Source organism: Scomber scombrus, chromosome 3 (genome assembly GCF_963691925.1).
Source record: "Scomber scombrus chromosome 3, fScoSco1.1, whole genome shotgun sequence".
Lineage (NCBI taxonomy): Eukaryota > Metazoa > Chordata > Actinopteri > Scombriformes > Scombridae > Scomber > Scomber scombrus.
In genome coordinates this window covers 18,095,040-18,107,977 of record NC_084972.1, presented here as the reverse complement: position 1 = coordinate 18,107,977, position 12,938 = coordinate 18,095,040, and the positions used below count along the sequence as shown (strand labels likewise).

General features: G+C 40.9%; 1 protein-coding gene across 1 annotated transcript in view; it reads left to right on the top strand.

The window, feature by feature from the left end:
* cacna1da (calcium channel, voltage-dependent, L type, alpha 1D subunit, a) overlaps positions 1-11,481 on the top strand; it is a 55,303-nt gene extending 43,822 nt beyond the window's left edge. The window contains exons 33-49 of the mRNA XM_062415480.1: positions 405-533; positions 626-691; positions 790-881; positions 1,003-1,162; positions 1,567-1,694; positions 1,801-1,897; positions 2,038-2,140; positions 2,300-2,401; positions 4,047-4,180; positions 5,102-5,218; positions 5,526-5,917; positions 8,624-8,650; positions 9,307-9,435; positions 9,575-9,714; positions 10,437-10,543; positions 10,694-11,011; positions 11,176-11,481. Coding sequence (XP_062271464.1) covers positions 405-533; positions 626-691; positions 790-881; positions 1,003-1,162; positions 1,567-1,694; positions 1,801-1,897; positions 2,038-2,140; positions 2,300-2,401; positions 4,047-4,180; positions 5,102-5,218; positions 5,526-5,917; positions 8,624-8,650; positions 9,307-9,435; positions 9,575-9,714; positions 10,437-10,543; positions 10,694-11,011; positions 11,176-11,481 — 2,547 coding nt within the window. The remainder of the gene's footprint in view (positions 1-404; positions 534-625; positions 692-789; positions 882-1,002; positions 1,163-1,566; positions 1,695-1,800; positions 1,898-2,037; positions 2,141-2,299; positions 2,402-4,046; positions 4,181-5,101; positions 5,219-5,525; positions 5,918-8,623; positions 8,651-9,306; positions 9,436-9,574; positions 9,715-10,436; positions 10,544-10,693; positions 11,012-11,175) is intronic.
* Positions 11,482-12,938: the final 1,457 nt, after the last annotated feature.

Sequence of the window (12,938 nt, the reverse complement as noted above, 5' to 3'; positions counted from 1 at the left end):
TACAGTGACAGGGCTCCTGACAGTGCTTTGGACGCAGACAAACAGAAACATATCAGTTGCAGGCAGCAACACTGCATGACAGACTGTTCAATCTTCATCAATCATTTTAGACATTATTTTAATCCAAAGTACAAATCTAGAGCTATATAAATTATATGCTGGACAAAATAGTTGGACTTCTATCAGATGCTACCATCAAATCTCTTTTCAAATTCAAAGCTATGTTTTCTCAAAAGACTTTAGTGGTTTTCTGTGATATAAAGATGCAGTGTTGCTTTCTCAGCCCATATGTATCTGGTACTGAGTTCAGACCTCATCATCCTGCGAAGCACAGCCAGGGGCTCTCTGTCCACTACACTAACTGTTGCTGTGCCTTCTTTTGACTCTGCACTGTTTCTTCACAGAACACTGAGGACAGCGCTCGCATCTCCATCACCTTCTTTCGTCTTTTTCGAGTCATGCGGCTGGTCAAGCTCCTAAGCAGAGGGGAAGGCATTCGCACATTGCTTTGGACTTTCATTAAATCCTTCCAGGTAAGATCTCTTAAAGTTATTCAATCAGTGACTGAGCGACGTATCAAAGTCTGTCATATTAATCTTTTTCTATTTTCTTGCCCCTCTTACAGGCTCTGCCGTATGTTGCTCTTTTGATAGCCATGCTGTTCTTCATCTACGCTGTCATTGGCATGCAGGTGGGTAACTTAACTTGACTGAAATTATTATTCTTCTCAGTCTTTACCACGTTGATACAGTTGCAGTTGTATTTAAATGGGCAATCTTTCCGCTTCAGGTGTTTGGAAAGGTTGCGATGGTGGATGGCACTCACATAAACCGAAACAACAACTTCCAGACCTTCCCTCAGGCTGTGCTGCTTCTCTTTAGGTCAGTAAGATATTATAGTCAGAGGTTATATGGAAACTGAAGCAGTGTGTTTTTTTAAAATTTTCTGGGCATATATAGTTGAGTAATTGGTTTGTGGTGATCCTTCCTATCTGTTCCCCAGATGTGCCACTGGAGAGGCGTGGCAAGAGATCATGTTGGCCTGTGTGTCTGGTAAACTATGTGACCCAGAGTCCGACTACAGCCCTGGCGAGGAGATGACGTGTGGCAGTGGATTTGCAATAATTTACTTCATTACCTTCTACATGCTCTGCGCCTTCCTGGTACACACACTATTTAAACCATATTACCATATTATCAGTTATTTACTTTATTGTGCTAATTATTATCTTTTGCACTTTTCTATTTGTCCCATCATTAGCACATGAAAGGCACCATTTCTACCTTTGAAAAGCTGACGTTTGTAACCTTTAAAACACATATTGCGCAATGTTTAGTCTTTGCAAATGCCAAACTGAGGCCAATATTTACACTTTTGTTTGTTGTTTAAATTTACTTTTACCCACATGACTGTAGTTGAAAAAAATGTGCTTAAAATATGTCTAATGATGACTGTTCTTGATGTCATTCACAATTACACAGTTCTTCAAATCTGAAGAAATTCTGGACATGAAAAGAAACTGCGACACTAAGATAATTTATGCAAGATGGTTTCTTTGTTCTCCAGATTATCAATTTGTTTGTTGCCGTCATCATGGACAACTTTGACTATTTGACACGTGATTGGTCCATTCTTGGTCCACACCACCTCGATGAATTCAAGAGAATTTGGTCAGAATACGACCCAGAGGCCAAGTATGTGCTTTGCTATCTATCTGAACATATTTCACATGCATGTTTCTGCAGAGTCGTTTGTTTTTGTCGGTTAATATCTTACAGGTATTTTTTTTCTCTCATATAGGGGCAGAATTAAGCATTTGGATGTTGTAACTCTTCTTCGTCGTATCCAGCCTCCTCTTGGGTTCGGCAAACTGTGCCCTCACAGAGTGGCCTGCAAGGTCTGCTGTCCTTTTTCTATTGTCTCATTTTCATAATTTTTACATACATACATACATACATGCATATAATTTACATTTAAATTTCATTTAGCAGGCCTGTTGTATATTTTTAAAGGTCTGTATCTGCTCTCTTCTTTCAGAGGCTGGTAGCCATGAACATGCCTCTGAACAGTGACGGCACAGTCATGTTTAACGCCACTCTGTTTGCACTGGTGCGAACAGCCCTGAAGATAAAAACCGAAGGTACAAACTGAATACTGCACCACTGTTAAAATACAGACAATACTAAAACATACTATACCTCAGTCTAATGGTCTCTCTTACTTGTAATTACAAGCTTTCTTGATTTAAAATGGTTGTGAGTGCTCGTTTCTAAGGGACATTTGTTTCCCTGTGGTGCAGGTAATCTGGAGCAGGCCAATGAAGAGCTGCGGGCTGTCATTAAGAAAATCTGGAAGAGAACCAGCATGAAGCTGCTGGATCAAGTGGTGCCCCCTGCTGGTGGTTAGTGGAACCTGCCTTTGTCTGTCAATGAAATCATATACACCTCCTGTTATAATTTGAAACACAAACTAAGATAAAGCAGCCTTCACAGAATCGCACATACACACCATATGCTGCCCACATGCTATTTGCATAAAATTACAGGAAGCTCAAAAACTGGTCATTCAGTGTCTTTAAATAAAAACACACAGGCAGACAGATTCTCACACACAAGCAAAGCTGTATCGTGCTGTTTCTGCTCTGCTCATGTTCTCCTGGTTGTCCCCTCAGCAGTGTGTCTCTTATCCATGTGTGTTTGATCCACACTCTTCCCACTTGCCCTGGATGCTGATGGAGGCGACTGACTGTCTGCTGGGCTTTGGGCTTGCATGGCCTTTTAGACCATTGTGCAAGTGCATGCTTTGTCTTTCTCACTAATCTCTCTTTCTCTCTTTAACTGTCTGTCTCTTGCTGTCTGCTTGTCTTTCTCTGTTGTCTTAATCTCTGTCCTCTTCTCACTGCTTGAGCTTCCACAGCTTACTCTCCTCACATTTTAATATCTCTGTATCCAAAACTCTGAAGCACTTCAGAATATTCTGAAGCAGTTCTGTTTTAGGGTGGTGGCATGGAACTAGTGTTGCCTCTGTCTCCGATCTCTCTCCCCAGCGTGCTTGTTCAAAGTGACTCAGACCCCTGCTTCAGAATTATTCTCACGCATTGTTGCACACACTCTTCCAAAAAATACAAAAACAAAACATTCAGCAAAAATACATGCAAGAGCACACCCATACGCAGTTTCAAGTACAGTTTTCACTGACTAGCACATGTTATGACAAAAAAAACCATACATGAACATAAACGGATAAACTAAATACTGACACATATACTACATTTATTACATGCATAGTTCTGCTTGCTTGCATGTGCTAAAGTAGTAGAGTAGATGCTTCCCTAGACATTAAAGAAACAATGTGGTTCTGCCACAACAGAAAACATTTGAGCAAATTTTTAAAGTGTCTCAAAGGGAAATGAATGGAATATGCTTAAAGTTAATATTACGTAAGTATGAAAATGCACAGATTGAAGATTAGCAGCATTGTTTTAATCATCCTGTTCATTCTAAAGTCCATTTGACTTTAATTCTGCTGATTCTTACCTCTTCATTGGCAGCCCAACATTTAGAAAGAAACAGAGATTACAGGCGTTAATTAACTTGTTGCTATGAAAAAAACTCACATTAAAACTGTAGGTGTTGGAAATACTATAAATTAATTTATCCTATTTAATGAGACGTATTATATAGAGGATCCCTCTTGGATTGTTAACAGCTCTTCAGATACATAAATACACAAACACAAAATAAAGACATTGTAGCATATATTTGATGTTTTTGTTCTTTTGAAATACAGCAAAGGGTCTCAGGTGGTCCAGATTGAGGTACAGTATATACACCATCAAGAAGGATGTATATAATTTGGATTTAAATAATTTGGTTGATTGGGGTTGAAGAGTGCCTCACTTGTCTGCAGTCCTGAGCTGATGGAACCACAGTTTTATGGAGAATGAATGAAGGAGGAGAAGAGTCTCTCTCTCTCTCTCTCCCCCCATGGTGCTGTGTGTAGTGACCTGCTGACACAGGAAGCATTTGTGTGGTCTGTTCACTCAGATGATGAGGTAACCGTGGGGAAGTTCTATGCCACCTTCCTGATACAGGACTACTTTAGGAAATTCAAGAAACGTAAAGAGGAAGGCCTGGTGGGTGCACATCCCTCCCAGAACAACACAGCTATTGCTCTACAGGTGAGTGTCACAGTGTTGGAGTGTGACTCCAACTGTATGTGAGTGTGTGTGTGTGTGTGTGTGTGTGTGTGTGTGTGTGTGTGTGTGTGTGTGTGTGTGTGTGTGTGTGTGTGTGTTTGTGTGTTATATGTGAGATAAACAAGAAAGATTGTTGAAAATTGTGTGAAAACATGAATTTACCAGCATTGTAATGTTGTTAAGTCCAGTCCGTAAAATGTGTCTTTGTGCATTTCATTAAAATATCATTAAGTGCGCTAATGTTATGGTTTATGATCCAGCAGGATGTTCATGATCTTGGTGTACAGTATGAATCTGTTACTGTTATTTGTGTTTTTGTTTTCACAGACATTGATGTTAAGCGTGTGTCATTGTCTCCAGTCATAATTTCATGTGTTCTTTGTGCATCACAATTCATTCATTGACTCATGAAATTCCCATGCAAAGCTTGTTGCCATTTCTGTTACCTTATAATACGATATATGGCTTCAGTCTATCACCATATATCATTGTCAGACAGTAAACATGGCCAGCTTTTAGTTTATTCAAAATAAAATCGTTGTGTATATTTTTCTACTTTGGTTAAGTACATCTACAAAGGAAAGGAAAGGAAGGAAAGTGATTTCTTTTACTGCACTCACTGAAGCGTATGTGAGAGAAAGCACAGCTGGATTCTACACAAGACACTTCAACTAAATAAAACTCACAGCAGGTTGCATTCAGGAGAGCACATTTGTCTGTCTGTGTGTTCTCATCTCTCACAGTCTGTCAGTACTGTAAATGTCAGGTGTTGCATACTCCAGCACAGGTGTGTGTATGCTCAGTATGTGTGGTTGTGACTGTATGATGTCAGATAACGTTATGTGAGTTGTAAGATAAAGGTCCCAGCCGTAGCACTTAGAATTTTTATTGTCATGGTTACAGGCTGGTCTTCGCACGCTGCATGATATTGGGCCCGAAATTCGCCGAGCGATATCATGTGATCTGCAAGATGACGAACTAGTAGACTTTATACCAGAGGAAGACGAAGAAATTTATAGGGTAACTGATTTAATTTTACCTGACAGGGGAAATGTTTGTGGAAAAAAATTTCTTGTACTTTTTTGTACATTTTATTTATGTTTGCTTCTTATATGTTTTTCCTCCATCTCAATTTCAACAAACTACAAAGAGTGCATCCATTTGCCCACATATGTCATATGCCATGAAACCAGCTTCTGAACTTATATTTTGCTCATATAATTTCTGAAAAGAAAATCAGCTCCCAGACTTAACATCAATAGTACATTTGTTTTGCACTGTAAACTATGAAAGCCCTGGTGGTTTTACTTTGAGCATTCCTTCACAGCGTAATGGCGGACTCTTTGGTAACCATCTCATGAACGGTGGTCATCGACGATCCAACGGCCATCAGACCAACGCTACTCAGCGGCCTCTACAGGTGCAGCCGCCACCTCACTATGCTCACATGGAGCAGCCGGTGGGACGCCTGTCTCGAGCCAATGCAATGTCCCACCCCAACCACCATCATCACCACCACCATCACCACCACCGCCACCACAACTCCGGCTACGGCAAGTCTCCTAAATCCACCAATATCAACCTCAACAATGCCAACATGTCCAGTCTGCCCAACGGAGGACACCATCGCTACTATGAACATGCACCTCCCAATGGCTACCCAGGTCTTCGCAGCTCCTACTATGACTACGACAAACCCCGGACCCCACAGGGTCAAAGGTACCAACACACTGATCATCAGTCTTTGCTCTGCTGCAGAAACATCTGTCAGCTAAAATATCTGTTGAAATGTACAATCCCACCTAACCCTCCATTCTGCTGCCATTGGTGTACTCTGTGTCTCTGAGCCCAGTGTCTTTTTGTTCCCATAACTTGTCAAATGTTGAAAGCACTGACTAAACATGTCAAATTATATCACATCAAGATATTTTCATAATATCCACAACGGATTTTTGTTGCAGATTTTTTTAACTGACATTTAAATCAAAACTTATCTTTCTTAAGGTATTAGTTTGCATATGTTGTGACTGAACAGTCAGAGAGAAATTGTTTGTAGAACAGGCAGATATATCAGTTTCTTAGGGATGTAATGAGAGATTCATGTTAAAGATAATTTAATAAATGACCAGGATCAAAAATTGAATGTACGCAATATAGGAGAATAAACTTTTTTCATTTTTTAAGTGCAAACAAAACCATGAAATGTTACCTCTTACCTCATATATTATTCACATATTGTGAAATAAGTGCATTCACATTCTTGCTTAAAGTTAGATAAGAAGATAAATATCACTCTCATATCTGATCGCTTAATATGAAACTAGAGCAAAGACTAGAAGCAGGGGGGAAACAGGTTGCCTGGCTCTGTCTAAAGGTAATAAAATCTACCTACCAGCACCTCTTAAGCTCACTAATGAAAATATTATATCTCATATCTTTAATCCATACTAACACATAGCGTAAAACATCACATTGTAGTTTTATGGAGGCTTATGAGCGGACTATTTCTTGGCTAGGCGCAGTGACTAACCCTGGATTTCCACCGGGTCTGTCAGCTGTCACCTTACAGCTGCGCCACAGTTTAGCTCCGTCCTCTGCCCAGCGTCAACTCACACCGGGAGCGTTACAGCGGTGCCTTGCGAGCCAGCAGTATTCCCGCGAGATCACGCGATAATCGCGAGACTGCGAGATCCCGCGAACTGGGTGTCAACAACAAGAAACAACTGGTTTCTTTGCTTCTCGGACGTGAAACGAGACCCTTTGATCGATTGACTGCTGACCTGGGGCCACCGGTTATGACGTATTGTGGATGTGAGGTTGTGATCTGCGCATTGTGTTTTATTTTGAAAGGGGACGGAAGTTTTATTATGCCGATTCTGTGTCTGACTTCCTGTCTGGTGCAATCTGCTCTGTTGAGCTTGTCGCGAGTTAGAAACGTGTCCGTGAAAAATAGAAATGCTGCGGATTGATAGCGCTGCGGCACGGAGAGCCGCTGCTGGGACGTTGCTGAGACGCTCCCTGTGGAAATACTATCATTGATTATAGTGTTACCTATCAGCTCCGGTGACCGCGGCGCAGCTGTAACGTGCCGCTGACGGACCCAGTGGAAATTGGGCTTAATGCTACCCACTGTCTCTGTTGGTTCCCTGGCTAACTTGTAGTGACACCAATGCTGTGTCTGTAATCACTCCATTTACTATTTAGTGCACTTGATATACTGTCTGCCATTTTATTTGAGTGTTTGAATTGAGTGTATAAATGTATCCACTCTAAAGTGCCTTCAAAAAGTCCCTAAAAAAAAAAAAAAAAAAGAACAAAAGTAGCATCCAATGCATGTACACTGTTTTCCGACAATGGATAGTACTAACTGTCCAAAATCTCAATTTACTGTTCACTATTGATTAAACTATTGCATGTCTATTCAGTGAATAAGTGAATTGTAATGTTGGACACAGAACAAGACTTTGGACGGAGCCAGTCTTGGTGGCCCCCCTACTTTAGGCATTATGCTAGGCTAAGCGGTCTCCTGGCTGTAGCTTCATATTTAACATGCAGATATTAGAAAGTGAATAAAGATATCTCCTAAATTGTTTAACTATTCTCACATCATTTTTAGTGTAAATGGTTTGGTGGTGGTAAATGTTGTTCATTCAAGTATAATAATTTTAGTTATAATATATAACAGTAAGTGTAAGAGTTTAGATATGGATTATGGATTTTCCCTTCAAGTGCAAGACTGAAACATTAGTAAATTTAAAAAAAAAAAACAACAACTACCTACTGAATTTTGTCTTGCTCCCTCTCCTGAGAGGTTGTCTGAGTCCTTTTACACAGCTATCTCAGGTTGAAATTAAAACAAAAAAACACTGGTATTAGTTTCTTTGCCCTTTCTGTAACAAGAAGACATTATCTGTTGCATAAGTATTTTTCCCCCACAGGCAGGACCCAGCTTCTTATCAAACCTCCCTGTTTCACAAGCCTTTATTGTAAATCCTTCACTCCATAATGGATCACAAGCATACTCTCATTCTGACAGTTAATTTCAAGTGACCAATAGTCCACTTATCTCCTGATTTCCCATGCTCTGTTTAGTCAGCCGCTCCAGTATTGGGCCTGTTTTTCTTTACTACCCAATAAGTTTGGGGGACAATTTCATTGCTGCCACTTTACAAAAGAGAAATTATTTTTTGTTCGTTTCTTATCTTAAGAAAAGAAAATGAAATTGTCAACCAACACTGGAGTGGACGTCCACCATCATGCTGTCTCTTCCTCATACATATATATGAGAATGCTGTATATGCTTCATATACTGTATGATATATATGTCAGGCTTTCTCCGCCCTTTTCTCTCTGTTCTCTCCCTCTCCCTTTCTCCTTCCTAACCAAAATGCTTTCTCTCAACCATCCCTCTGCTTTCTTGGACAGAAGGCGCTACTATGAGACCTATGTTAGGTATGTTGTTATCTAGGTTTGGCTCCAGCAGTAACAAAAAGGAGAAGATTTTATTTTTCTGTTTATTTATTGCATTTTGACTTGGTTTTGAATTGGTGAATGGTTGCATCCTTGCTAAGTCAGTGTTACATGCAATATGCTGGCCACACACCTCTCTGTTTATCGTCCACCTCTGTTATGGTGCAGTTGTGTCAATGCTGTAAGATTAAAAGGAGAAATAACAAGAATGTGAGTGGCCAGCATATCACTGAGAGCAGCCCTGCTTTATGCATGTGTCAAAGTGCTTGCTTTGAAGAAGGACACAGATGCTCAAAAACAGGGAAGTGTAGGAGAATGTTTTTTTTTTATGTGTTTTGTTTTACCAGTCTCACACTGAATTTACTCCATGATTCCTAACCAGAGATCGTTTTAATTAATTTAACTAAGGAAGTCAAGGTAGATGCGATGTTTAGATGAGTGATGCTTTTAAGCCCGAAACTTCTGCCTGTTGTCTTTTGGTTTGGCTGTGTTGACTTGGTTACCTATATGGGTGGTCAATTGCATTGCTGCCCCCTGGAGGCTAGCGTCTGCATGGCAGTGCATGGCTCTATTACAGTAATCCCAATGAACTGCAGCAGTGTGCACACTCTGACCCCTGTGCCCCAACGTTTCATCAGGTCCCACGGAGGGGATGGACGCCACGCCACCATCCGCAGGGAAGAGGAATTTGATGAAGACCGCCTTTCTGGGGAGTATTACAGCGGAGAGGAATTTTATGAAGATGACAGTATGCTGTCAGGGGACAGGTATTACTCTTTTGGATTGCCTTTCTGAGCTTTACTCAGCAATATTATGTGTTATTGTACACTGTCCTGTTAACTATTATATTTCTTGTGGCTTTTGCAAGAAACCTTAAGTCCTATATTTGCTACTCTGTGCTGACAGGTATCAGAACAGTGAAACAGAGTATGAGACTCCCAAAGGTTACCATCACCCTGACAGTTACTACGACGACGATGAGCAGCCACTCTACCGCGACTCAAGGAGGTCACCAAAGAGACGGTTGCTTCCTGCCACACCTCAAGGTATATCCTGTCTTGACCTGCTGCATGAATTACATGTTTTCTGTGAATGTTCTTTATGTCCACATAACATTTAATATTGTTTGCTTATTGTACATCATTAACGGCTTAAAGGCTCTTAAGTGATACCGTCAAGGCAGCCTTGAAAACGTACATTCCCAAAACACCTCTTGTCACGAGCTATGGGATCCTACAAGTAAACAATTTTCTGCCACAATTAGAGAACTTTTGGTCATTTGACATTAAAGAGATTTCTGTCCTGATGTGGGTGGGGCTTAGTTGGAAAAGGTGATGCAACATCCATACTTCTATACAGCGGTCAGTAGTTTTAGATTCTTAATAAATTATGACTTAAGATGATTTTTAAACTTTTGATTGCTGCTTATTTAGTCATAAATGTATACAGTTATACAGATATACCAATCCAACTTTTCAAGGGCTTTACATCAGTCATTTATCCTTTGAAGGCAATTAAAAATGGACTAGCTCTAGGCTAGCTAAAAGCCATCTGTGAATGGTGTTACATATGCAACCCTGGAAATAAATATCACAAATCTGTTTTTTTAAATGCACACATACCAACACATTTATGATTTTACTTTATTTCACTTTATGATTTGCCCAATCACCTGGTTTTATATTGAGGGTTTACGGTGTTAAAATGTTGCATGCTGTCAAAGTTTGCTGCATGAGGTCACTCACTGGTCCATACCTGGCTCGTTCAGGTCACAGGAGGCCATCCTTCAACTTTGAGTGTCTGCGCAGACAAAGTAGCCAGGATGAGCTTCCACATCAGCGTACTGCTCTACCACTGCACCTTATGCAGCACCAGGTAACACAGGCACAAACTGATCATATTTCCTATAAATAACTCATGTGAGAGAGTGGTAGTTGTCGTGTAGATGTAGTGATGGTAGGGTAGCACAGTTGGCTGTACTACACAAAGTTTGTATTCATTAATTTATCTCTCCTGACCCGTCAGGTTATGGCTGTAGCAGGCCTGGACTCCAGCAGAGCCCACCGCCTCTCCCCGACCCGTTCCACCCGCTCCTGGGTCACTCCCCCTGCCACCCCAGCCAGTAAAGACCAGTCACCATACTACACCCCTCTCATCCGTGTGGACCACCCACACAGGGATAGTGTCGCTAGCAGCCAAGTGTCTGTGCGCAAGAGCTCCTGGTATACAGATGACCCCGAGTACTCCCAGAGGACGTACTCACCGGTCCACCTGCAGGTGCCACCTGAATACCATAACCAGTACCACCAGAAGAGAGGAAGCGCCACCAGCTTAGTGGAAGCGGTGAGTTTGAGTGTTGGTGAAGACGTAGGGAGGGGAGTTGTGTCCCTGACCAGATAATTTAATCTCACAGACTTTGGTCAAAACGAAATGTGACAAGCAAGATAAGCAAAACAAGATTCTGAAAATTTACAATAAAATGTTTTCCCTCACATTCTGTTGAGCAGGTTTTGATATCAGAAGGGCTTGGGAGATATGCCAAGGATCCCAAGTTCGTCGCTGCCACAAAGCACGAGATAGCAGATGCATGTGAGATGACAATAGATGAGATGGAGAGCGCAGCCAGCCACCTGCTGAACGGAGGGATTTCTCCGAGTGTCAACGGGGTCAACGTGTTCCCCCTTCTGACTCCAAGAGACTATGAACTGCAGGACACCGCAGCCAGCTACAGTGATGAGGAGCCGGAGACAGAATCCAGAGTTCCATATGAGGAGGACCTGGCAGACGAGATGATCTGCATCACGACTTTATAGCAGTGGCTGGAGAAATCTGCAAATTAGAACCTTGTCAGACTACAATCAGCGAAAATAAAAAAATAAAAAAATAAATGCATCTGTTGGCTCTGACCAAAAGAAGTGCCTTTTACATTGAAGAGAAAAGGCATATATAAGAGAGACACATTAGTCCCGTTCATTTAATTGTTCTCCACCTGCCAGCAAAGGAGGTCACAGCACAGAGCCAGCTACCATCCCTGCTGAGCACAGAGGGACTGACAGCACCCGCCTGTCAAAGGCCTATACCTGGAGGTGATATAAAGGTTCAGCCTGCAGCCAATCAGAGACAAGGACATTGATGCCAGTGAGAGAGATGGACCAATTGGCAAGGGTGTGAGATAATTCTTTAGGGCGGGTCTCTAAGGGTGATGACAATCAGATGTACGATGTCATTACCTCTGTCACTTTATTAAGGTTTGGCATATCATGCAAGTTTTCAATGCAAGCATAGAAAGGCATATCTCCTCCCGTAGTCGTTAGTATAACTTGATCCCTTTGTTGTTAGAACAGATCGTGTGATGATTGCTACAGCTGAGTCAAAAAGTGAAGAGCACCAGTAGAGTCAAACCAGATTATGCAGGAACTAATTGTCCTACTTATAGCATCATTCAACTTGAGATATGTACGTTTGAAGCGACAAAAGCATTTGTGATAAATGCACTAGCAGGCAGGTTATTTAAAATTTTAGAATAGCCTGATTAATATTTCATAGTTGATATGCTGTAAATTGTATTATATAACAAAAGAAACTTTGTAAAGAGATACTCTATATTTTGTAATTATGTATGATTTAAAAGATCAGCAATATGGACCCTTGTTACTCCTGTTATGCTATAAAAGCAGACTAGCATTGTTTTATTAGGTACAATATTCAGATATTTATTTGCCTTTTATGTTTTTGCTAATATGCACCCTTTATTTTGTCTATGAAAACAGCATTTTTAAGAGGTTCTGCTTGTGTGACAACACTACTGCACAAGATATGCAAATGGTTTGATTTATTAGCATAGGAGTACACACGTGTTACTTCATCAAACCAACACCAGTTGCATAAGGTTAAGCCCCCTTTACAGGAGCATTTTTAGAAGGCAAGCCTCAAGGATCCAGTGCTGAAATTTTATACAGATGTGACTACCGCATTTGTTTGCATATTTTGTGCAGGGCATGTACAAGGATTTAAAATGCATAGTGCATTAACAATGCTGCTTTTTTAGTTAGTTTCAAAGTCAAACCTAGGTTTTGTCAGCCCCTACTGAAATGCCTTTTTGCTGCTGAAAGAACGAAAACGGATAGATGGTAATAACAGGGATAAATTAATATTACTCATAGCTTGTGCTGGGATTTTCCATGACATGTTCTTTGTTGATCATGCCGTGATTCCATTAAACCTTTGTACTAAATCTTCGCAATCACATCTTAGCCTTCATGTAGTAGTG